The sequence below is a fragment of the Opisthocomus hoazin genome, chromosome 6 (assembly GCF_030867145.1).
Source record: "Opisthocomus hoazin isolate bOpiHoa1 chromosome 6, bOpiHoa1.hap1, whole genome shotgun sequence".
NCBI lineage: Eukaryota > Metazoa > Chordata > Aves > Opisthocomiformes > Opisthocomidae > Opisthocomus > Opisthocomus hoazin.
The window spans coordinates 52,546,692-52,573,536 of record NC_134419.1 but is presented as its reverse complement, the minus strand read 5'-3'; the positions used below and the strand labels follow the sequence as shown (position 1 = coordinate 52,573,536).

At 38.1% G+C, this 26,845-nt stretch overlaps 1 protein-coding gene across 1 annotated transcript in view; it reads left to right on the top strand.

Annotated features, from left to right (window-relative positions):
* The window catches only part of CTNNA3 (catenin alpha 3), a 577,723-nt gene that overhangs the window by 339,738 nt on the left and 211,140 nt on the right, over positions 1 to 26,845 (top strand). Inside the window, exon 9 of the mRNA XM_075423092.1 lies at positions 4,647 to 4,799. Coding sequence (XP_075279207.1) covers positions 4,647 to 4,799 — 153 coding nt within the window. The remainder of the gene's footprint in view (positions 1 to 4,646; positions 4,800 to 26,845) is intronic.

The window sequence follows — 26,845 nt, the reverse complement described above, 5'->3', positions numbered from 1 at the left end:
TGTGTTTACATCCTTTCTCTGCAAGGAGAGTCTTTGAGAAAAATTGCAAATTTTTCAACGTTTAAAGTATATAATGTGCTAGTTTAGAAAAGAGAGTTAGACAGTAGTTCTTTCAGGAAGGCTGCCTCAAACAACTGTATGAAAATTTATGGCTACATAGAACATGAGCACATGCTGCTTTCATCCTGTCTCTAGCTGTGGCTATTTATCAACTCTCTGGTGGAAGAATATCCCTTCCAACTTTGTGTACAGTCTTAGAAGCCAGCCTATGCTTCAAGATGATGAATAAATTCCTTCCTGTCTCCCATAATCAGCCAGGGGAAGCCTTGAAAGATGAGATTAATATAATACAAATATAATATTTACAAGTAACTAGCTATCTGATTTCTGCTCATATTCCATCAAAACTGCGTGCAGCTCAGACACCCGGTGACTTGCATCACAAGCTCAACTCTCCTATTCCATCCTACAGTCTGTTCCATGAGTTAATTAAACTCTAGCTTATGAAAGTTTACTGACTGTTACAGTGTTTAAAATCTGTTAACTAATTCAATTTGTGTTTCTATAAACCTTTCTGAAATGTTCAGGCTGAATGTAATCATGCCCAATTTATAGTCAGTCTAGAACTAGTGGTTTTCTCTAAGTAAAGTAGCTCTATGGCTTCTTGACGTTTTCCACTGGAAGGGATTTATGAGAAATGTTTCATCTACTTCCTCCAATTCTGTGTTCATACATGCGAATTGCTTAAGAATTGTTTTAGGAACAGTACTTTACTGCATGTCTAACTCCCGATCCGGGAAACATGAAATAGCATGTTCTGTGTCTGCAGGTATTGTAGAGTCTTATTTGCTTTCACTTATGAGCAATTATTATTCTGTCTCACAGCACTTTTACTAGAAACATGAAAATTGTTATTTCATCTACTCCTATCTTTTATAATACTTAAATTTTTTTTGAATGATCCTGTGTATTATAGCTGGTATTATATTAGGCACTCAATAGTGGATTCGAGGTTATGGTGTGCACAATGTATTCTGTGTTCAGTCAACTACTGGGATTGGCTCTGCAAAATTGAGGTTGAAGATGAAACCTTATGAAGTTGTATTTTTGAAATCTCTGCCATGTAGTGCACAATAAAAAAAACCATAATGTAAGTGCTGGCCCAGTCACCACCCGATTGTGGGTTATTCCATGGGCCCCTATGGAACATCTTTGTAGACCACAGTAAGTAAACTGAAGGAAGGCTTGTATCTGGCAAAACCTGAAGACAAAAGTAGCGCTCTCAAGAACAGTGTATTCTGCAAGTTGTAAAAATCTCTGGCTTCTCAAATGAAATGATTTGTCTTCACTTTGGGAATTTGGCCAGTACTTGGGGGTATTTAAAACTATTCTGTTGTGTTTTGATTTTCGCTTGTATTGTGCCAGAGATGTGCACATCATTTCTGTGTATGCAGTTTTACCTAGATCACTGCTTTCCTGCCTAGTAGAGTTGTATGAATATTTAGGAAGGAATTGCCTATTCGTTCCAATATCTAATTCTGAGAAATTACATACTCGGTTCCTAGCTCCCAGTTGTTTCCCAGCATTCTGTGAATGGACTGCACATATATTTCTCCTATGGTTGTTCTGCAGTTTCAGCTGGGTGATTTTTTTTAATAAAAGTTATTTCTGATTATATTCTCATATTTCTATGTAGCTTCTTCATCATGGATAGCTTTTTCTGAACACAAAGCATATTGCCTTCCTGGCATCCCTTTGAAACAGGAAGGAGAGATTCCTCAACAATAACTAATCTGTAGTTTCTCCAGGACTTTTGCCAGTGTAGTTTTGTAAGGCAACAGGTAAATAGAGGCAAACACAGTTTTCTGTACTCATCAGGATACTGATGTTTAAGAGTGTGACAAACAGCTGCTGGGATTTTCTTCTCTACCCTCCACTGCTTGTTTTTGACAAACTTATGCACCATGTTTTATAAACAACTTGTTTCTATATTATTTTTTAATGCACTTTAATATCAAAACAAAAACTTCATGCTTCCAATTCTGTAACAATCTGCTCAAAGGGTAAGAAAGAGTCCTTGCACCTTAAAAATAAAACAGTTCGTCAGACATCATCCTCTCTCTGCCTTTTCTGATGGTATCTCTTTCACTTAGAAATACGAGAAAAAATTTAATTATAATACAATAACTTCCCTAGTATTCCCTGCTAGCACTACTGGTGCTGTTCTTTGTCTGTTTATATGTCTCCCTATATGGCTACCTAGCCTTTAGCATTTTGCTCTAGAGGAGGCCAGAGTCAGAAACAGACTTACTGAGTCGTGGAAAAAATGATTGTTATGATTAGGATGAAGAAAAATATATATTGCTTCAGATCTTCCGTTTCCCTTTTGTCTTTTTCCTTTCTTTGTTCTACCTTGTATTTCTTTGTTCTTTATTGCTACAGAAGCCATCTTTTGAAAATCTCGGCTTCAGGTATTCCTTCACATAGCTGAAACAGGAACATAATTTCAAACTTTTTTGTATTCAACAAAGACACAGTATTATTTTTTTTTTGAAGAAGAACATGTGTTTTACTGTTTAATTGCAGGATAGAGGATTTCTTAGAACAAAATAATAATGATGATTTATATGTGAAAGGTTAATTAAACCAAGCAAACCAGTCAAAAGCTACAGCAAAGAATTATGTGATGAGAGATAAAATTAGGCTGCTGGTTTGAAAATTGGATGCCTCAAGCTCACCACAAATGCGACAAAGGTCATTGCAGTCACTGGTCCTCAAATAATACATCAAGGCTGAAAAAGTCCTATAATCTGGGCTATGCAGAACCCAAAAATATTTCTCTTGGAGATAATGAATCATTGGCCATGGTTATGGTTCCACAGCTTTTTATTGCTGATTATTGTAGATTGAAATCTTAATGTTTAAACTGTGATTCCTCAAGGTCACATTCATGTACTTAATTTTAAGCAGGGAAGTATGTCTGTTTTCCTCAGTTGGACTTTTCCAACACACAAATTTTAACAGATAACTTGTCAGGACTGGAGGTTCAATGTATTTTGTTCCTGGTAGTGAAAATTTTTACTACCTCTTTATTTTGATTTTGTAAAACTTCAGCCTGAATAAAGCTGGGAATGTGAACATGACAGTAAAAATCCAATTTTATATTGGAATCCTACAGCCTTTGTCTTTATAAACTACTTTTGAGAACATACAATGTGTCCAGATGGTATATCCTAATGTGATAAGCTACAGTAAGTTAGAATACAAAAAACATTCCAATTGTAAACTTCCATGTGGTTTTTTGGAAGATATGTCTGTCCCATGTGCCTGGTGAGTCAATGACAGCTGGCTTTAGATGGTGAGGCTGTCCAAATGCTAGTGGTGGAATCATATCCAAGTCTTGTCCTGATAGTCAACAGATTTGTCTACTATTATTTCTGCTGTGCATGTTCACTGCCCTAACTTCAAGGACAGTAGCATCAAAAAGATTGTGGTTTTTTGAATTTTTTCACCTGTAGTAGTCTTTACTTCTACTGACTTTTCACATAGACACACTGGAGTAAAATGCTAAGTGAAAACACATCCTTTGACAACAAACCTGTCAGCACGTAAGAGCTTAAAAGCCTTTTGTGTTCTTTTCTTTTCCAATCAATACCTTTTACATATATTGTAAAAATATTTTTTTGCAGTAGGAAATTCAGTGAACTTGATAATTTAGTTGCATTGCATGTATTGTTACGATTGGTATATTTGTCGTGTTCTATGATTAAAATGAACAATTGCCGTGTGTAGCTTTATAACATGGAAAGTAACCTCTTAAGAGACATAATGTCCAAATGATCAGTTATAAGCTTACATGAAACCTAATTTAAGAGAAGTCATTAGTAGCAGAATGTTGCACTTCTTTAATAATTTAAGTAAGAAGTTCAAGAACAATTAATTTACATAGAGAAAACGGAACTTCAGACTCATTTATAGTTTTTCTTGATCTATTAATCTACTATCAGGCGACATAATCATTAATCTCATTGATATAATTACCATGAAGGCTATAATTTTGCTTATCAAACTGTATCACTGGGTTTTCCAGCAAGGTAGAAAATATTTCTATAATTGTGCAATTATGAAAACATGTGATGTAGACTATTTTGTGAGTACAAACATAATTAAATTAATATTTTCTTTGTAAAATGAAGAAGCCTTCTCCCTTGGCATCTGAACTTCAAGAGAGAATACCCAGGAGATATTAGGTTTGGTCTAACAGTAATTTTTTATCTGTGGAATCTTTTAAGGAGTCTATTCTTTTCATCAAAGAGCATGAGTATTTGTTTGGCTCCTTTGACTTCAACAGAGCTAGTATATGTTTTAAGTGTTTTATGTAGCTGTACTCACACACGCATACACTCACACATACAAACATGCATATTTAGGTAGCACTATATTAAAATTGTCCCTAAAATTAAATAGAATTTTCTGTGTAATAGATAAATTGCAGCTGCAGTAAGTTTCAGACACATAATCCTGCAAATAATATAGGAGTACAGCGTGTACGTGTTTATGTTATAAAATACTAATGGACAATAATTGCAGTAGACTTTAATAAATAGTCCAATTAGCAGATACTAATGTAATGCTTTCTTTTGCAGCTCCGTAAAGCCATTATAGATCACATCTCAGACTCCTTCTTAGATACCACTGTTCCACTTCTAGTTCTCATTGAAGCTGCTAAAAATGGAAGAGATAAAGAAATAAAGGAATACGCTGCTATATTTCAAGAACATACGAGCAGGCTTGTGGAGGTATGTTTGATGGAGTTGCACTTTTGAATATATGGTTTAAGTGACTTGAGACTGCACATTTCCTTTGCTGGCAGATATCAAAACAATTAAGGCTGGTATTTCAGAAAAGAATACATAAATGGCCAGGGTAATAGTAAACATACTCCATTTTTTATATAATGGTATGCAGTAAGATAGTAGGTTTTGTGGTATCGGCATTTATATAGTATTTCATTGCACAGAATTTAGGTGATGGGGAATTCTAATCTGAGAAATTAAATTAGTGTAAGCTTTCCACAAAGTTATTCACTGGGAACTTGATCAAATGCATGATTCTAAGAAGCAGTAGCTCAAAGAGTTCAGAATACTACTACCCAAATCATGTGAGACACTGTATCAGTGTTAGTTGTCAGTTATCTCACTTTGAAAGTTTATAGCCTGTGTAATGGTGTGCTGAAGAGGAAATGGTGCTCTGACACACAGCCTAGAGCCACGAACCCTCTAGCAGGCTGAAAGAATCTTGCTGTACATGCTGAATAAATTCACTCACATACATTGTATACTCAGTATTCATTTATAAAGGATGTATTTCTTTATTACTTATAAATGATACTTCTTTGTTACTTAGAAATTTGCAAATAGAATTGGGGAGTGGGGATTTTTGTTTGTTGGACAATCAGTCCTGCAAATGAGACTAAATATTAGCTGACTTTAACTCAGTCAAACTGGAGTTTGAAACAGTGCTGGAATACAAAAGTCATGGATTTTGCAGCAGTATTATCTCAATGCCTGTAAGGAATGCGTTGCTAATTTTTGTGGGGTTTTTTAAGCTTTTAGTGCTTTTGTGTTCAGTAATGCAAAAATGGAAAAAATCAATGAATTGACTATGTGACTGAAAACTTACTTTTGAAAACTATTTGGCTCAGAATTAATTCATTAATCTTGAATGATCTACAGATAAAGAAAGACAAACTGATAAACAGCTAAAGTAAAAGTAGGGTATTGCATTTATGTTTCTCTTCATGGTCATGTAGTTACAGAATATGATTAATTATTATTCTCCGATTTACAAGAGTGTCTTATTTTGACCATGCTGGGAAATCAAATGAAAGCTAAAACACAAACCTATCATTTTAGAATTTTTTTCAATTTTTTAATACTGAAGATAAACAAGCCTGAAGTGGCTAAGCTATACTTGGTGATGTAGGAAAAATATAGCAAAGTTTTGCAAGTCCAGCATAGTTACTACCTGGAAAGGAAAATAAAAACCCCCCAACAGCCAAATGTCCTTTTTCAGCATAGACGTTACTAGTCCATTTCACAGTGTCCCTTCTGCAAAGTGATAACCCGATTAGACAGCGATGCCTCAAAAATTTACAGAAGTTGCCTTTGTTCACCTCACTGAATGATTAACTTCAGAACCCTCTGGTTTTACCTAAACTTCTTACTTAAATGCTGTTAAGTAGAGCAGTGTAAGAGGGAAAGTATGTGTATAGTTCATGAATGTAAATACTAGTGGAGATTCATTTATCCAGATTATTCTGAGGAGATCAGACATACTTATTTTACAACCAGATTAGTAAATCACAGACAAACCATGTGAGGGGACAAAAGCAAGGGTTTCATAACTGTTGTATTAAAGGAGTTCTATTGCATGGTAGACTGATCTTCCTTTATGTGTAAATATACAGTGTGTGTGTACCTATTTATATTTATGCTGTGACTTAAAATGCTGCCTGCAGTGAAGAAAACATACCTTTAAAAATGCTTTAAGTAAGTGGCTTTCAGAGACACCACAAACCGTGCCACCTCCTGTTGTTGAATTAGCTGTTCCAAATTGTCACTTTACTGGTGCTTGTATCATATGCTGCTACTGAAAATTAACGTAAAATAAAATTGAGGTTATCTTCTTCATATCTACTAGAACTTAAGTATCTTATTTAAAAGTTGCTTATAGTGGTTTAATGCACTTACCAGTATCTCCGAGTGCTTGATTGATGACATTCAGTGGCTTTTTGATAAACTGTACTGCTAAACTCTCCAGAATATTACTTAGATAGTAGTTGTACTGCATCTGTCAACTGCTAGCCTATCAAACATAAAAGAAAACAAAAATGAAAGAATACCAACAGCTAAGCAAGTGGCTGCAAAGGGGCTTTGTACATACAAACAGATTTATCTGATTTTTAAGAAAAATTCAATCACTTCCAACAGCATCATCAAAGAAAAAAAAATATGGCAGCTCTTTTGTGGAAAGTGTAATACCAATTAAATTTTGGTTTTCAGTGGCCTAAAACCTATTAAGATGCTGAAAATATACATATTGTTTCTAAATTCACAGTAGTAGCGCACTGCACTGTTGCTTTAATTTATCAAGGAATAGAACAGATAGATAGACTTACATCTCACTAATCCTACTTTTCATGAGTGTACATACTTCAGAAATACACACATACTTCAGAAACTCAGAAGCGGCAAATATGTACGGAGCTTGGTTTCCAGTCGAACTTGATGCCATGGGTAATGGATATTCCATTGAAATCAGATATAGCTAAAAGTCGTCCCAACATCAGGGAGCCTGGTCCTGCGAGAAGGACAGGACAGATAGAAAGGAGATGAGTTGTCTTTGAATCCTTCCTATTTCTATTATCCATTTGTTTATAAAAGAATTGACTTTTCCTTGGTGAAACTCTTATTGTATAAACATCACCTGTCCCTCTCTCATATACTCTTCAGTTGTCTGTTTTCCAAGTTAAGTATTTCTGGTCTTTTAAAATGTTCCTTGCTTGGAAGCCATAAAAGGCTCCCCTTTCTACCTTCCCTGTACCTTTCCCAGCCCCTTCCAGCTCATGAGGTAGTAGTGTTGTCCAAAAAGTGGATTCTTTTCCTGGTGTGCAATAAGCCAATCCTCACACACTCAGGAGAGACATTCAGGCCTGGGTGCTTGGTGGATTTTCCACAAATCAAGCACACTCAAGGTCGACTTCTTCGTTACATTTACACAATAAATTCATGCATATTCTATCTATCTAATACATATTCATTCTAGTCTACATGAGTTGTGCAACTCTGTGGCGTCATTCTTCCTGGGACCTTTTCAGACCCCTCTGCGCATGTCTTCCTCCTTTTGGGGGTCTCTGGCGATCCTTGGTGATCTTCCCAGATGAAGTACCCGAACACCTTTTAGCCATATATGGTCACAAGTCACCTAAGAACAACTTAAGGCTACTTTCTTTTGCCAATTTTCCTTTGTTCCTTCAAGAAGGAGCATTTGTCTTTGCTTAAACTGATAGTATGGATGGCCAAGATGTTCTGTTTCTAAACTTAGGCTAAACGTGAACGTAATTCTGGTCATGCACTACCTGATCAAAGGAACGCTACTTAAACACAAACAATGCCCCTTCTTTCCAAGGGAAGAACTTGTGCTATTACAGTAGGTCAGAAATGTGCGTGCTATTCAAGGCATTGAAGTGCTTTCATCATGTTCTCTTTCCACATCTGTTTAATTCCTAGCAGTGTTTCTTTAAAGACGACTGATGAACACTAACCTGCAAGTTTCACAGAAAGTTTATATGATATCCCTAAAATCTTATTCCTGATTAGCAGTAGTCTGTTGAGGTCCATCATATGTATGTAATACTGGATATTTGTTTTTCTCTCCAAAATGATGCACTTTGCAGCTCTCTAGATTGAATTTCATCTTCTGTATTATCATCTAGTCATCTACTACCCTGAGGGCCTTTTGCCCTCATAATTAGTTCTTTTATTTACTACTCCAAATAATGTGATTAAAAATGCACCAGAAAAAACTAGTTAATGAAGACACTGTGACCACAAGGAAATTTCTCTCTCACGGCTTTCTCCCAATTTCTTGCTGATTTGCTCCTGAGGTTCAAAAAATTATGCTAATCTACCTGTATCAGCTGAGAATTCCTGGTTATTCAGCCACCGCGATTGTTAGCAAAGCCCTGAATTTCCTCCCTGTCTGATTCTTGGAGGAGTAGCAAGATCTACACTCCTGGATCTCAGGACTGCATACACAGTACGATTAATAGCCTATCTCTTTCTCGGCAATTCTTCCATTGCCTCCATGTATGGAAACAGGCCTGTCCACTTCTGCTTGGTTTTAACATTGATTTTCTAAAAGATATTTGTGGCATACAAAAGCTTTTTGACTATTTCCTTTTCATCATATAAAGGTAACTTTTTGCACTTGACAATACATGCTGTGAAATCAGCTGTACGTTCCGTCTGCTGAAGTCTGATTCTCTCCAAACTGAGGAAACAATTTCTTTAAAATGTAGCTTTTCCTTCATCCAGTCATGGGTTTAATTTCATTAAGCCTCCTCTTTAAAAAATAAAGTCTCAGCTCTATCCTGTCAAACACACTGTTCCAGCTGAACCTGTTCCACACACCGAGGAGGCTTCAGAGCGACATTGTTGCACTGGGGTGCTGATGTTAGTGTTGCATCAAGGATGAATTTGGAGACAGGACAACCCACTGTAATAAAGCGATGATACTGCATTCTCAAAATCACCAGTGAGACATAATTTGAATGAGCGTAGTTTTACTACCTACTCTAATATATCCTTTGTAAATGTTAATATACCCTGTGTTGGTCTGTGACTCTCTCAGTTGTAAAAGATGCTGTTGTTGCCATATTGATAAAAGCATCAGTGTTTAATTTTCCTACCATGATAGTTCATTTGACTGCAGAAATTTGCAAAATAAATTTCTGAATCTGGTCCTCAAAGACCTGTGTGTTTGTTTAGTCAGATCTCTAGTCACATAAAAATTGATTTTAGTATTACACCCAGCAAGTCCAATGGTGATAGATAATGCAACGATTTTGGTATTACAAGATTAGGATGTAAGTCCATTTTTAAGTAAAACAAACCATTTATATTTGTATTGTTCCCAGTTTAAGTATCTACTTGTCTGCTCAAATGAGAACGTGTACTAACAATACTGCTCCCCCGCCCCCCGTACCCACCAGTATCACTTCACTTGTTCTTTTGCTTGCTTTATCTTTTTTTTAAATTGAAAAAGTCAGGTAAGTATTCTGAGATTTGATTGTGTTGTTCTTTTTTCAATTTAAGACCTTATTTACCCTGTTTACTCTTAACCCAAGATGAAGATTTCCCAAAGAAGATTTATCTTGCTTATATAAAGTGCCTGTCTCCTTTGACTGACTAGTTTGTTCTAGATGTTGAATTTCTAGATAGCTGAAGTGAGGTGAGATGAATTGTACCAAGAGAGATCGTGTTGGTCTGTGCTGAGACATACATTATGTTGCATTTTCTTGTGCTCCATATAGCAGCTTTTAATGAGGTGCATCCTATTTTTCAGTGCAATTTTTGCATCTGCTATTGAAAGATGAAGGATGTTTGAATAGTAGGTTATGATATTGGTTTGTATATATATATACAGTAGACTGATTTGGACATTATAAAAACAAAGTTTCATCTTCCCAACAATGAATTGGACATGGAAATTAGAAGTACTTGAAACATCAAGACAGACTTTCTGTGGTTTCTATTTTAATCTGAAAATGAAAGCTTCTCAAATAGATCTTGAGAAAACACGTACTTTTTTTCCTCTTTGAATATGAAATGTTAATTGAGCTAAGCTAAAGTGCCCGCTGCAGTGACTCACTGCTCATATTGTAATTTAAGAAACAAACAGTATCCTCATAGGTCAGTGACCTTTGTAAATCAGCTTGAGGTTTAATGTCTCTTACAAATATCTCTTTTCTGAATTAGCATTTGGAAGTTACAGTGTTTCCTTTAAAAATTGATTTAAGACATAACAATATAATACAGTTCAAAAGTATGTATCTAAATTCAGTGAAGTACAAAACATCAGTGAAAGGGAAAGACTGAACACCAGACCGGATCTGAGACAATGATGTTTCCAAAGGTAGTAACAGCTTCAGGTAATATATTCTTCCTTGTTTTCTTATATTTTCTCTCTCCTGGGTTTATTAATTACTCTGTGCTCTTATCCCAGAGGTTTTAGCTTCTGTTAAAAAATGCATGCACTTGGGATATTAGCCACACTTACCAGGAATATTAGCTGGTGCTTTTTGGACAGTGCTAGTATTTGAAAAGCTCAAACAGTGGCAAAGTATTCGAGATACCTTGGTTAACATCTCTGTACTACTATAGCTGCACAATAATTGCACAAACCATAATCTCTTAGTTGTAAATGTGAATAGTATCTTCAAATATATGGAGGAAGTGAAATAGGTCCTAGTTACACAGTAAAAAGAAAAAACATTAAAATGCCCGCTTTGGCTACTATATTGAACACGTCTCATATGAAGTCAACACTCGGTAGCTGAAGTATTTTCATGAGTACCATAAAGGTCACATTAAACATTCTTTAATGGAGTTTGTTCTAGGCTATAGTGCCTTATATTGCTCATATACTGCATCAAATATTCGTAAGTTTGAATATTGATCTTGTGACATTGAAAAACCAGGATATATTGTAGAACGAAAAAAGCAACCAGATTTGGGTTAAGATTCTGTCTGTACTCTATGTCATTGTCCTTGGCTAAAATAAGTTCTCGAAAGATATATTTCTGTTAGAAAATGCTTGTTATTAATTGGAATTCCTTATTATAATGCAGCAATTTTGATAAAAATATTTCAAAAAATTAAGATTAACTGCTTCGAGATTTCACATGCTTAGGTTTTGCTTTGAAATGCCTTTTCATTTAAAATGTTACAATTAAATTGCAAATCTAATTGAAATATTTGATTGTATGGAAACATTTTAGAAGTATTATCTTCTAGGAAATTCCTATATTAGCTGTGATCTGAATATAAACACTGTTTAAAATTATGAAAATTATGACAATTATGACAAAATAATAATGAAAAGCCTTAGGGAACTTGGCTGTACTTTACAGTCCCTTGAAAGAGATGCCTGTTTTTAGTGAATATAGTGTTCTGGCCTGTGGTTCACTTCTGCCAAAGACCAAATCAATGTCTGATATTGAGAGAACAGGTATGTAAAAGTGAACAAAAGATAGGTAAAAAGGAAGGCTGAAATGTCACATCTACACAAGGAAAAAAGCAGGTCCTCTGTAACTAGAAATTTCTTGTTTGGGAAAGCTGAGAGGCTGTTCTCCTGAGCTGATCTGTCAAAGAGGTGTAATGCTTTCTGAGAGGAGGAGTGATAGGCTGGGTGAACTTGAGATTAAAAAAGGAATTTGATGGGAGCAGGGAAGAATCCTCTGATTATCTTTTCTTTTGGCACAGATGCAAATCTCCCACTGCACTGTCTAAAGGTCAGCTGTACCAAGCAGAGGCTGAGAGATTTAATAGGAGAAGTGGTGGCAACGATGAAGTGAACTTTGTGTTCTTCATCTTTTCTCTCAGTACACGAATATATCTCATTCTCTGTAGTTTGATCTAATAACACTGACTTCAGATCTACTACTCTGATACATAAACTTGTGGGTTTATCCTATTGCCTAATTCTTGCCCTTGTTTTTTTTTCACTTTTGATTGTGTTCCAATATGACAATGCTGGCTTCTAGGAATCAGGATTTCTGAGGTTGAATCTGTTATGAATAATGGGCAGTAACAGACAGCATATTTATTTAAGTGCATCAGTGTTGTAATGTGTTGATATAGAACAGCAAAAGGCATGCAGGACATACAGACTGTTGTTAAAAAACAAGTTTACCAGTTATATAAAGGTTTTCAGTTCAAGAAATCCAGCACATCTATTGAAGATCAGTTTGCCTTCAGAAACCATTCTTTTTAAATGAAGTTAAAAGATGTAAAGGAGAAAAAATCTGGAGTTATAAAAATATATATAGATATATATATAGAGAGAAAGAAATTATTTTGTCACTTTCTAGTTGAACAAGATACAAGATGCATAGGAACAAACTGTACAAATATTGATGGAATTTTAAAGTTAATATACTTTATGAATAAAATTATTAAGATCTTGAATAAAGTAGCTTGCTGGCTCTTGTTACTTCAGCTACTTCTAAAACTAGCTTTTAAAAAGATGAGACTGATGTCCTGAATGTGTTGGGAGGACTTTGCTTCACAGCTTACAATTTGGGTCCAGGCACTCCTTGCTTAATATAGGGTTCCTGGCCCCTTACCTGGTGAGGTTGTCTCTATGTCTGGATAGCAGAGCACAACGATAAAGACAAGATAAATTAATTTAAAACACCTGCACTGGGGAGTTCATAGCTTTTTGCCACTGTAACATGATCAAATTATTGTGTGTTGAATGACACCTGGGATTGGTACCTTTATTATTTTAAATTTAAGTATAAATAATATTTTTTTTCTTTGCTAGTTTACAGCCTTTTCTATTTACCTAAGAGCTGGACCCAGAAACTGTGCTTGAACTAATGTGAGCTGAACTCATGGAGTTGCTCATCCTTCACAGAAATTAAGTTCTTTGAAGGTAGCGTTTATTTCATTTGTGTTTCAGTATTACTCTGCAGATTTCAAGAAATATCTGCGTCCCTAGAATTGGGAAAACAGATGAGACAGATAAACTGTTGAAGGAGACAGAAAGGGAGAATGAATCTGTCGTATGGATCAGTGGTGGAGCCTGGAATAAAACAGAGATCAGTGAATTTAGCTAACTCAAAATCAGTCACCATTAAACTCAGTTAAGAATATCCATGTAAGGATTTATCTGAATTCAGTCCTTCTATTTAGAAAACCATTGGTGCAATTTCTAGTAAGATATACATAGATATAAAAATGATTTTTCATTCAGTGCTGTTACAATTACGATGCCACTTTTGGCAAATGACATGGAAGAACTTACATATGGTACTAATGAAATGTTTTCAGGGTTAAACATATTAATGAAAATGTTTGCAAAACCCAGCACAGTGGAAATAATAGTAAGTATTTGGTAATCAAAATGAATCTATGTTGTCAATAACTTAATAAGCATGCTACAAGAAAACTCTTCCTTTCTCTCAAGAAAAACACAGGGCCACTGACTCTTGAACTAAAGCTTTCTACATCTGCCTCTGGAAAATATCTCTGTCAAAAGTCCATTTCGACATGCAATCTGCAACTTCATCCTGATAAGTTGCTTTTCATTTTCTATACAAAGAGTAAATATTTCTCTTTAAGTACAATGGGAAAATTCTCACTACTTCGATCTATTTTATTGACATATATATAAAAGATGATAGCTCTTATTTGCCACTTTGATTTTGTGTGTAATTTGCTGCATCTTTCTATGTCAAATTTTAAATGCAGTGACCCAGAAAATTGGGTTCCGAGAGCAACTCACCATAGCTCCGGAAGATGCAGGCAAAAAAACCCCTAAAATAATCATCTCACTCTTCTGCTTTCATGAGTCTAGTCTACAACAACTGGCCTTCAAGGAGCCTGTGACAACTATTCTTTTAACTTCTGAACATCCAGTACCTAAGGACTACATTCCTTCACATTCCTTTTCTTTTATTCAGAGCCAAGGATCATAGGAAGAAAACTACTTGAATTCGGAAATTCAACAAAAACTGCCAGATTTTCCATCCAAAGTAACACTTACATAGTTTCCTGGCAAATAGCAACTTCATCTAAAATGCAATTTAACAATCCATTAATGAATTTTGCTTTACATATTAAAGTACTGCATCTACAAAGTGCTGTCAGCAGGAAGATTCTGATTTCTTTCTGCCACCTTCAAAGACAACAGGGAATTGAGTATTCTCAGTGCTGCACCCATTTCTGTGGGTTTTCAACCCAGACTGATAAACACTAAATAAAAATAGCATTTTAGTACTTCATTAGTAGTTCTTTAATATTGATTTTTCTGAGCTATTGAAAACCAAAACTACTTCTGACAGTGGCAAAACTCCACAACTGCATGTGTAGAGGTCGAACTGACAGATTACTTGGAACATCTTTATTAACTTTCAGGATATCAAAGGAGAGCAGAGTATTTTATGATTCTTCTTAGAAGCATAATCAGAAGACAAGAAACATGAATTCTGTTATGCAGAAGTTTTTTGGTTCAGACAGTTCAATGCTAAGGAATTTCGTCTCCAGACATAAGATCCAAGTCTAGGGCTTGTCATTTTTTTGCTGGCACTTTTGTTGTTGCTATTCTTCTTTAACCCATAATATACTTTCAGTGATATCATCATATAATCATATCTGTGTCAAAATAGCAATTAAAGACCCTAAGTTGAAGAGTATTTCATCATCCCTGTTCTTGCATTACAGTTTAACTTTTATTAGTCCTGTACATAAACATACACAGCAGCTGTCACTCGGATGCAGGATCCTGTTGTACAACGCGATCTGTGGACACAGAACTTAAGGGTGGTTTTCTTCTTGAAAAAGCATGTATCTAAGTATGAAACATGAAGCAGTTAGCATATAGAGTTATGCATGCAGATTACTGATCAGCAAATAAAATGTACCTGTCAGCAGACTAGAAGGACTTTTTTTGTAAGATGAGCACTTTTAAGCATGATCAGTATGAATGGGAAGTGGATTTTCGTTCTATTGCCATACTAATTTCTCGAATCAGTCTATCCTTGAAAATTAACTCTCCTGTCTTATTATGTGTATCTGCCTGTTCAGGGAGAGTTTAGTTAACTGCACATCCATGAGATCTGGGCAGAAGAGGTTCCTGTCTTGTAGGTTCTTCATTGCTGCAGTTCAGTTAAATCCAAAGATCTTAGTGGATCCATTTTAGCAATCCATCTGCTGACTTCACTAATTTTAGCAAATCTGTGATTAGATAGGCCTGTACCAAGCAATATCAATCTAACTAACAAAAAATACACTTCTTCATTTCACTTACAGATATTTTTTTTTCTGAAACTTTTTTTAAAAATCAAACTTTTTATGTCTGAATCACAAATTTAATGCCAGTAAGCCCAAGATTCATGTCTAAACTCCTGCTTTCCTATTTCAGCTAGAATTAATTTCCATGCTAAAGGCTCTGAGAGTCCTTCAGCAAACTGACCTGCTTGTCAAGATGATGTGACAGCTGTCAAAAAACAGCACAGACTGGTTACTGGTTACAGCCTGAAAACCCCCTGTTGTCAGGCATTGCTCTGTTTGGTTGTTTGTTTGCAGGTGGCATGCAAAAGGGAAGCCTAAATATGGCAATGACATTTGGGGGGGGAGGGTGGTGGTGGAATTACTTCTAAAGTGAAAGGCAGCAAAGGAAAAATGCACAAATGCTTTAAAGACAGAAATGCTTTAAATTCTAATAGAAGAAGCCTGGCAACAGTAATTGAGAAGTGGCGGGCAAATGGAAGGAGGCCTTTAAAGACATGTAACTTGTTCTTGATGTATTTGAGCTGCTAGATGGATGCTTAATGGAGAGCTAATAAGGTCAAAATAGTGAATTAAGAAAATTAATTCAGTAAAATTAGCTTAAAGTCAAACACGTACTTCTAAGCATATGTAAACTTTAAGACTTTGGACCTTGCTATTTTGTGCCTCACAGAGTTCCAGCATCTTGCAGCAAGTCCTGAATTCATAATGTGAGAATTTTTGCACCTTTATGTAATTAATAAAATAAGGCCCAACTTTCCTATTACTGATTGAGCTTCAGGTGATAAATGGTGACATTTTCATTAATCCTCTTAATCACAGCCTTTATTGCGTAAATGTGAAGCAGAGAACAAAAGATAAACAACCCAAAGATTTATCAGACTTTCTGTGTCTGAGGGGCATATTTAAGCAGCTAGAAATGTCAACCACCTAGCATGGTGAGGCAGGGTGTACTATAAGCTATGTGAGCTCCAAAAGGGAAATTGTCTTTATTCAACAAGGACTCTTCACCACAATACACCCGGTTAACATTTTTGCTGATAGCGTAACGACAGCTGACACAAGTGCAGTGGCAGTGACTTTTTTCTTGTATTACTGCAGAAATCAGAATTAGAAGTTCCTCAGAATATTAGAAATTGTGATAACTGATTCCATCTTATGTCCCCAAAAGTCTCATAGATTTGACAGTACTGATCGGTAATGAGCCAGTCACCTAGAACAGTTCTGAAGGTGCTAAAAAAGGCACACATCATCAAAATGTGAACACCAGTTTAGTAAAGCTTGTGCTTCTTAAATACTGTGTATCTCTGTGGATGTGTGTACTTGTTAGGGTTTGTGTGTTGTTTTTTTTTTTCCCTTGGAACATGGGTGCTGTGATATCTGATGAAGAAGGAGATTTGATCCTGCCAGTGGAAGTTCTGGGTGTTCTTTGTTCTATGTGACCCCCTAAGCGAATTGTCAGAAGTGCACCTATTAGAGGCTATTATCCTTCTGTCAAATGTTCTGGACCCTGTTGGGTCAAACTGGCCAATGGGATCTCAAGCTCTTGAGGACAGAGAAACATATCTGTATGTATAACATATATGTGTGTGTATGTATATATGCATGTACGTGTAGAGAATAGGTTTGCATTAATTTCAGCTCTTTTGGAAACCAGGTTTCTAGCCTAAAACATGATGGTTTTTTGTAAGTTTTTATTCCACAGGCTAAGAGAACTCAAGAGGCATATGGGTGACAGGGAGGTGATTAGAGACAGCCTACATGGCTTCACAAAGGGCAAATTGTGCCTGACTGCTCTGGTGGCCTTCTGCTATGGAGTGACTGTGTTGGTCAATAAGGGAAGAGCAACAGGTGTTGTCTGTCTGGACTTCTGTAAGGCCTTTGACACAGTCCCCCACAACATCCTTCTTGCTAAACTGGACAGGTAAGAGTTTAATGCATAAGGAATTTGTTAGATGGCTGCATCCATAGACTCAATCAATGGCTTAGTGTCCAAACGGAGATCAGTAACAAGTGGTGCCCTTCAGGCACTGGTACTGTTCAATTTCTTTATTAGTGACATTGACAGTGGGATTGAGTGCACACTCAGCAAGTCTGTGGATGACACCAAGCTGGTGCAGTTGATATGCTTGAGGGATGGGATCCACCCAGACGGACCTTGACAGACTTAAGGTGTGGGCTGGTGTGAACCTCACGAGGTTCAGCAAGGCCAAGGGCAAGGTCCTGCACGTGGGTTGGCACAATCACCAGTACAAGTACAGAATGGAGGATGAATTGATTGAGAGCAGCACTGCGGAAAAGGACTTGGGGATATTGCTAGACAAAAAATTAGATATGAGCCTGCAATGTGCACTCACAGCCCAGAAAGCCAACTGTATCATGGGCTGCATCAAGAGGAGCGGGGCCAACAGGTTGAGGGAGGTGATTCTGCTCCTCTACTCTGCTCTGGTGAGGCGCCACCTGGAGTCATGTGTCCAGCTCTGGAACCCTCAGCATGGACCTGTTGGAGTGGGTCCACAGGAGGGCCACAAAAATGATCAGGGGGCTGGAGTGCCTCTCCTGTGAGGAAGCGCTGAGAGAGATGGAGCTGTTCAGCCTGGAGAATAGAAGGCTCTGGGGATACCTTACAGCAGCCATCCAGTGCCTGAAGGGGGCCTACAAGAAAGCTGTAGAGTGACTTTTTACAAGGGCCTTATGTGACAGGACAAGGGGTCATGTCTTTAAAATAGGAGGGTAGGTTTAGATTAGATATAAGGAAGAAATTCTTCACTATGAGGGTGGTGAGGCACTGGAACAGGCTGCCCAGAGAAGTGCCTGGAAGTGTTAATGCTAGGTTTAATGGGGCTTTGAGCAACCTGGTCTTGTGGAAGGTGTCCCTGCCCATGGCAGGGGGGCTGGAACTAGATGAACCCTTCCAACCCAAAGCATTCTATGATTTTAAGAGTGTTTTCTAGAGGATCAGGCAACATGTTTGTTTGCTCAATTTAATCACTTCTATAGGAATCTTTCTAGGTATTTTACCCCTGCTAAATGACCTTTGAACTAGTATTTTTTCCCCCACAGTGTGATGCCTTTTACAAGACTGTACTTAATAACGTGAATTCTTGAATACACTGAAATAACTGAGAAATATTCTTGTTCTGAAATGCAGTCTGTGCACAATACTTAGGCTATCTAATAGCTTGTATTTTAAAGGACAAATTCTTTAATAATATAGACTTAACAGCATAAATAAAATTAAAACGATAGTGGCTGAACTCTCCTTAAAAAAAACAAACCCTAGGAAATTACCAAGAAAACCTATTATGGGAAGTCATGGACTAGAATTTCTGATCACAAGGAAGGCAAGTGATCACTGTTTAACTGGGAATTTCGATGCTTTTGTTTTTTATAGCTTGGCTGAGACGAAAGGCACATACTGGTAGGTATTTCCCTGTGGTATAGCTCATCCTCTGCAGAAGGTCTTTGAAAGAAACTGAACAACAAACTTAAGCAATGTGCAACAATGTTACATACTTACTTCCAGGGAGATCACATTGTTCACATTTTAACATCATTGTATTAAACTGCTTTTTAATAACTGTTAGCCTAGTATTCAAAATTCTGAAAAAACGCAGGCTAGTCTTGCTAGACACCAAGAGCCTCCTTTCTAGACTCAATAGGACAGAATTAAAGTATCTAGGCGTGTTTTTTCTTAATGAACTCTCCTCAGTCACAACACTCTCACCTCTCTTTCACCCACCCAGCCTAGTACAGGGACAGACGGGCAGTAGTAGCCATATCCCATGTACTTTTGCAATAGGAAGTTCAGATCACCGTTTTGAGTTTTAGCTTAATTAACATGACCCTGTCAGTCCTTTATTAACAATCATTTATAGGGTATAATTCTAGACTTCCTTGCACAGATTTGTTTCCTTTGAAACAGGTCAGTAACCCCTGCGCTTCTTATTCTGTTGTTGGATGGATGTCTCCTGTGCGTTAGGATTGTTTCTCACCTGTGCATCGCTTAACAGTGACGAACAGTGAATTCAGTTGCGTTTTTTCAAGGCCAGTATACTGTGAGCAAGATACAGTCTCCATAGGAGTTTTGTCATTGGATTTAGTAGGATCATAATCCTACACTTGGAAGTCTATCCACATGCTTAAGGGTGAGCCCACACAATGCTTCAGACTTCACTGCAATCTGCAGTTTGGAAACCTTGATGATTTTATTTGTGATTTTATATGTAAGTTTTGGTTGCAAGGCTTATAAATGGTTCTAGTGTTTTTCTTCGTGATCAATTTTACCTTTCCTAGGCTAGAGATAACATTGCAAAAACGAGTCAAGTATTTCTCATAAAATGTTTCATGAACGTTTAAACTCAGTTAACATGAAGTAAAGACCTCCACTGACACATAAATATTTATGTTAGTACATTTATTTCATATAAACTACAGTAGCTAGGAAACAACCTGCAGCTCCCCTGCAACTGGAACTCGTATAGACGGCTTTCACAGCAGCTGCAGGAACGCAGCTCATGACATCATTCACAAAGAAGAGACTAAAAACTAATGCACCTGAGGAAAATTACTTAGCTATTCATTTAGAGGAAAAAGGAAGGGTAAAAATGAATGAGAGGATTAATTATATTTTTACAAGATATTTGAAATGTAGCCTACAGTGAATGCACTGTAATGCGGTAATGGCATAATGTAATGCATCAGGCTGCATTACGTGCCTGTGGCACAGATTAGATTTTTACCACTGGAGCAGTACAAAATTTATTTTGCTTTACAGACAGCGTAGTTATCTCGTATACATACATGTGTGTACTTCATTGGGTGAATTATGGATTGGTTTATAGCCACTGCAAATACAATTGGCCTGAGCATTCCGTAAGAAGCTTCCCAGGCACGTTTACAGCTTTAAATTTCAGTTTAACATTTCGATTCACTTCAGTCTGGGAAGATTTTGAACAGAGCTAGCACCTGCCCAGACCTCACGCCCGCCCCCTATGTTAATGCGCAGTGGGAAGGAAACAGAACCGTTGGCGGCAGGAAATCCCGGGGCTGAAAGCGCCTTCTCCCGAAGCCGCTCTTTCAGTCAAAAGCTTCCCTTGAGCTTTCCAGGCGCGGGCCCGTCGGTGCCGCCGGAGCCGGGCCGGGCGCCGCCGCGCTCCGTACCGCGACCCCTCGGTTCCCGGGGGGGAGCGGCCGCCTCAGCCGCCTGCCCGGCGTCTCCCCGCCGCCGCGGCCCGGGCGGGGGACGGCTGGCTGCCGAGGCTCCGTCCCACTTCAGCGCTGCCTCGGGCACGGTCACCAGGGCGCCCCGCTACAGAGCCAGCCCCGCTGCCCGCCGCTCCGCCCGGCGGCAGCGCCGCGCCCCGATCCTTCTGGAAGGTTCCGCGGCCGCCCTGCGGCGGGTGAGGGCGGGCCCTGCCGGGCGGGAGCGTTGGTTCTCATTTCTTTGTGGAGCTTTTGGGGCAGGGCGCCATGCGCGTCGCCGTCTTCTGGCAGGAGAATGTGGCCGCTGCGGGCCGAGGCGCGGTTGCCAGCGCCAGGCTGCCGGGTGCTGAGGGAACGCGTGGCGGGCAGGTAGCGCCTGGAGCACGCAGGGCAAATCTGGCTGCTAATAACTAGTAACACCTCTGGTTTTTCTTCTTTATGAAGTCGTCCATGGTAAGAGGTGTTGCTTTCCTTCTGCAAGCGTTTTGAGACCTAATTTTCCGCTGTATAAGATCTAAAATATCAACCTGTGAGGCAAGGATAGAAAACAGTACATTAAGAAGTATTTCTTTTCCTAGGTTCCCAAATTTTCAGTTTCAGTTCCTTGAGTCGGGATGTTTGGCTTGTTTTGAGTGACGGACTGCCCTGCAGCAGGAAGGAGCTTCTGGGAGCACCCGTGTGGGGAGCTGCTGACCGCTGGGAGTGAGGGGTGTGCCGTCCAGTTCGGCGTAGTGCTTTGGTCAGTGTTTGTACTTGATTATTTTGCATTGTCATCATCTTTAAAGCTGTTTGGTGATGGAGAGGTTGAGTTGTCCTTCTCTGGATGTTGTTTTTTCAAGTACTGTTCAGTGGAAGCGGGACAAGAATAGACTGCAGGTCCCTGTAATAATACTGGAAACATTAAGGTGCATTGTGTCCTGTGTGACTCCGTGAAACGAATGCATTTTTTGTTTATGGTAGGTACAAATTTATGCATCTGTGTTCTGCAGTTGTTTCCTGTCCGTAATGAGGCCAATATGAAAGGCTGTACCTTGCTTTCTGGTAATCGCTGAAGTAGGCTTCCCTAGGAGGGTCCCTGTGACATTACTGTCCTTTATTTTAGTTCCAGGAAACAGCTGTTTTCAGCATTTCAACCGTTGGAAAGCCTGGGGGGAAAAATGAGTCATCCAATTAATTGTGAAGTGTAAAACCAAATTTTTTTTCTGAAAACAAGATTTTTTAAAAATTGTGCACATGTGCTGTGAGGGTTGCAAACCGTTTAGCACTGAATTGGTTCTATCCTGTCCCAAAGGCTGGAGGGGGAAAATTGGGTTGGAGAAAGATTCCAAGAATGCTGAAAGAGAAACTTAGCTCATTACAAGTTCTCAAATGGCACTTTTTTTTTTTTCTTTCTGAAAAACAGATATTTGAAAAGAATTCTTTAAACTCATCTGATGTCTTTATTTGTGTGAGGTAGGAAGAGCTGGTGGTTGTGTGCATTGTGTAAGGTGCCTTAAGCTCTGGTCTGCTTTCTTTGGTAAATTTCATTCTCTTTCAAAGTGGGAGATGGACCTTATACTTGCCCTGGGAAGGCTTTCAGAGTGCTGGGATTCAGATATTGCCACAAGCTGAATCTTGGAAAAAGTTTGCATGACGCTTTATTTTTTTTTCCTTCTCTCAGGCATGCACACCGCCCATACCCTCCAGAGGAGGACCTCTGACTACACTTTTGCATGGATATTGGGAAAAATTACTTGTATGATAAAGCTTTTTTTCCCTTTTCAGGAGAAGTCTTACCAGGATTGACAAAAAGAATGCCTAAAGTTTCATGTGTAATCCTTCCTGTCATGCACTATGAAGATATGCAGCTTTACACTATTTCCAGTTTTTGTTATGTATTCATTCTATTTAAGTTTTAATGTGGATTTTCATTATAGTACTAACCATTTTGTACCATTAATAAGAAGTTAGCAAACACTTCATCAATACTGTCTTGTCCCAGATTACTAACCAGGTATGCTGGTGTACATGGTTGAATGGGTTTGTGGGTTTGTTTTGCAGTACTGATTTGGTTCAATGAAATATCTAGGGAGGAAAGCAGTACGTTTCTGGAAAGTCAGTGACACAGTTTGGTGCAAACCTTAACCGAATTCAGTGATAGTACTTGGGATTTTCACAAATAAAGTGAAAGTTGAATCTTGTCCCATGCATTGGTATGTTTTAGTACTCTCTTGGTTGTTGCTCATATTGTTGAACTTCTGTTCAGTAGTTTGCAGGGAAATACAAAGTTGTTGCACTGATTTCGGGGCTAAAGATCTTAAGTAGTCTTTTCGCTCTTAGCCTTGTGAACAAAAGAACAGCCCATCATCATGAAATTTTGTTTGTTCTCTCAAGAAAAATTACTTTTTTAAGAGAAATCAGACATGCTGAATTCTGTAATAAGTTGTAGAGGATAAACAGTTTTACTTTTTTTGAATTTGTCACACATTTTGCAAGAAAATTAAGTAGGTACTGTTAATGGCAGGTGTGTGATGATATCAAAGGTTGTATGGCTGATGTGAGCTACTTTATTTCTGGCAATATGGTGGATTGAATTTGTATTATTGAGTAAGTTTGTGCTTGTATCTCCCTGCCTTGTTTCTTTTCAGCTATGGAGAAGAAAATGTTTCTTTCATTGCTGAGGAGTTTATTTATGCTTCTAGGTAATGTGCATCAACATTCTGCATGTCAAACTTTATTCAGCTGTAGCTAACCCTCAACATTTTATTGTTGACTCTTCTATTATTCTCATTCCAGATTTGATTGTAAATGCTTAAGCACCATGAACATCTATAACGTGTATCAGTAGTTAATGGTAGTGGGGAACGAACTAGAGTATAGACTAACTGCTTCTTGGTGCAAAAAATACCTATTCCGGAAACCTGTACTGTTACATACTTTTTCTATTGCTGAAGCAGGTGGTCAGGATTAATGTTAGATATAAAAGGAATTGCCATACTTTCTGCGGAGGTAAAAATTCTGTGAAGGGCTGATCCTGAGGTAGATTGAATTCTGAAGATATGTTTTGTTGCACTGATCTTTCATTTTCTTTAATTATCTGTGGATTTGTTGGTGGGTGTCTGCCCCCCCTCCCTTTATGTCATGATGACTTTTTGGTAAATATTTGTGATATTTATTACATTTCTGAGTGATTGTTCTCTGTAACTTCCCAGGTGCGAAGTTCTGTTTTTCATGTGAATTACTTTATGCTTAGTCAAGTGAATTACTTCATACTTAGTATGATTGTCCTTTTATTTGTAAAAATGTAAGTCTGCAGCATGTTAAACCAATCTAGGTGTTGCATCAGAACAACGTGCTTAAAGCATAGCTGTTTTTGAAAAGGATAAAGATGTAGTTTTTGTAGGGGTTGCTTCTATTTTGAACTCTTTAGAACTGTTACATTAACTGTGCTTTTGATTCTCATTCAAAAAAAATAATTTAATGTTTTATTTGTCAAATGTCCTACTTCTTCAAGGATTTGAAAATATTTACATGGAAATGAGAGAAAAATACTTTCTGGCATTATTACTAAGTGATTACACTGCTGGAAAGAAGTCTGTTTCCTCTGCTGCTCCACTAATACTAAGTGCTAAGTGAGAGCTGTGATCTTTCATTTTGATAGCACACTGAGTCTTCTTAGCTCACACTGATTTAAATAATAGAGGATGTATGCATCTTGGAGGAAGTACGCTGCATCTCCTGGGATTGATTTCCACCTCAGTTAACCAGTCAAAGAGGTGAAGATTTTGATTCTGACAACAGGAAGAGATTTAAGATTTTGTGTCTAGGGGGAAACAAAGGTCATCTGAGTACACTTAGGTATTTGTATGACAAAACCATGTGTTGTTTAGTCTAACAGAAAAATTCTTAAAACAAGGGTAATGGATATTATTTTGTAGAATATTTGGATATAAGTAATAAGAAAATAAACGATAATATATTCATGCATATGTTTGGATCTTACCTTTGTTCTATAGAGGAAAAGGGCCTGAAATCTTCAGTATCCTAATGACAGTTTATTATATATGTTGTATTTGCCTCTATTGTTTAGGTGCAGGAGGTAGAGGACTACAGGCAGGGAGGAAAGGAAGAAAGAGATGTTTGTGCAGAAGGAAAGAGATATTTGGAAATTTTATGCTGAAACACCTAGGAAGATACAAAAAGATGAGATGATGGAGGGGGGGAAGGGGGAAAACAGGCAAAATGTTGCCTCTCGTAAGATGGTATTTTATTTAAAAACTGGAAAACATATGGGATATTTGGAATTTGATGTTGTATTTGCTTTGAGAACTGGTTGATCCACCCTGATCCTTACTGGCTTTCACTAGTGATAGCTGTTTGTCAGATCCTGCTAGTGTCACACAGGTCGATGTCAGATAGTCCAGCCCAGCTCACTGATCTCTTTAAAAACACTTTAGTGTGTGTGGTGCCCAGTTCCCCCAAGGACTATATTCTGGAAGGGAATTTTGATCGGTTCTCTGAGATATTTTAAGGAATTGGCTAATTCTTTGCATGACTGATGGCTTCTTTCTCTTGCTGCATGGTTAACTGCTATCTTATTTGCCATGTTTGTTATCAGGGTGAGATAAGGAAAATCAAAAGGTTGGTCATTGGTTATGTGAATATAGAATTGGATAGCTACTTTCTCCATTTGAAAACCATGCTTTCTACTGGTTTAATATAACAGACAACATCTCTGTCTACTTTTAACATAAGTTTTTGTCTTTATACTGGCATTTTTTTCAGTCTGCATGAAGAAGGATGTAGAAACAAGGCAGTAAAATGGTTGGGCTTGAGTAGTTTCTTTGCTTGTCCTATTGTCCTTTTCAGGTAGTTTTCGTTATATTTCTGTACTTGTGTGGTACTGCTGGAAAGCCCTCTGTTACTAACATTTCAGCAAACAGTGCTAGGGGAGAAGTTTCGTAAAGCAGTTTACATCTAGATCTTTCGCCTGCTGTTATATTTGGGCCCATGGAAGAACCTTTTTTCAGGTATCAAAGACCACTTTGTGGTTATTCCAGTAGATAAAGTTTGATGCTGCTGTGGATGGTACATTTTTTGGGAAACTGTCAGTGAGACACAGGTCACGCCTATAGACAGTTTCTATTTAGTGGACTCTTCAGCTAACTTGGATTGCCAGAGCACACATGTGATCCAAATACAGTATATTTTTTTTGGTTGTAACCAGGGCTCTGCACATTGAGGTCTAGAGAGGTAATCCTTAACTTAGTTCTTCAGCTGTCTCACTGTGATGCAAAGCAGTGAGAGAAAGCTTAATAGGGCTCTGCATCAACCCTGACATCTTTATTGAAAAGGAATTTATTTCTGAAATGTTACTGTGCAGATTTCTCCCTTACACGTGTGTGATCTTTGCCTCAAGATTATCGTGTTTGTTTATTTTCCATTTTAATTTTAGTTGAGGCCCAGTTTATCAAAATGATTTAAGATGTCCCTGCTCATTGCAGGGAGTTGGAGTAGATGACGTATAAAGGTCCCTTCCAACCCAAACTACTCTATGATTCTATGAATTTCCTAAATGGATTTGTCTGAGCACATGGAGCTTGAAATAAACTGGTTGCAGGGGGTTGTTCTAGATTTATGTTGGTTAAAAAAAAAAGGAGAACAATCTAGTCCATTGGTATTCAAATACCTTTTATTAATTAATTACAGAAATAGAATCTTTAGCGTGTGTTTTGGTTTCGGCTGCCGCCGGCAACAAAAGCGCCACATGGCCGCCCCTCCCCCCGCCGGCGTGCGGAGGAGAATGAAAAGAAAGAGGCAGAAACTGGTGGGTCGGGATAAGGGCAGTTCAACAGAACAGCAAACAGAGGGAAACAGCAACAACAACGGTACAAATAAGGAGAAAACACAACAACGAACCGTACGACCCAGACAACCGCTCTCCCGAACAGCACTGGCGCCGCGCCCCCCAAGCCGCGAGTGAGTTCCCGCCGCCCCCCCCACCGGAACCCTGCGTGACGTCCCATGGTATGGAATACCGGGCTCTGTTTGGCCAGGTGGGGTCAGCCCCCACCCCCCGGCTG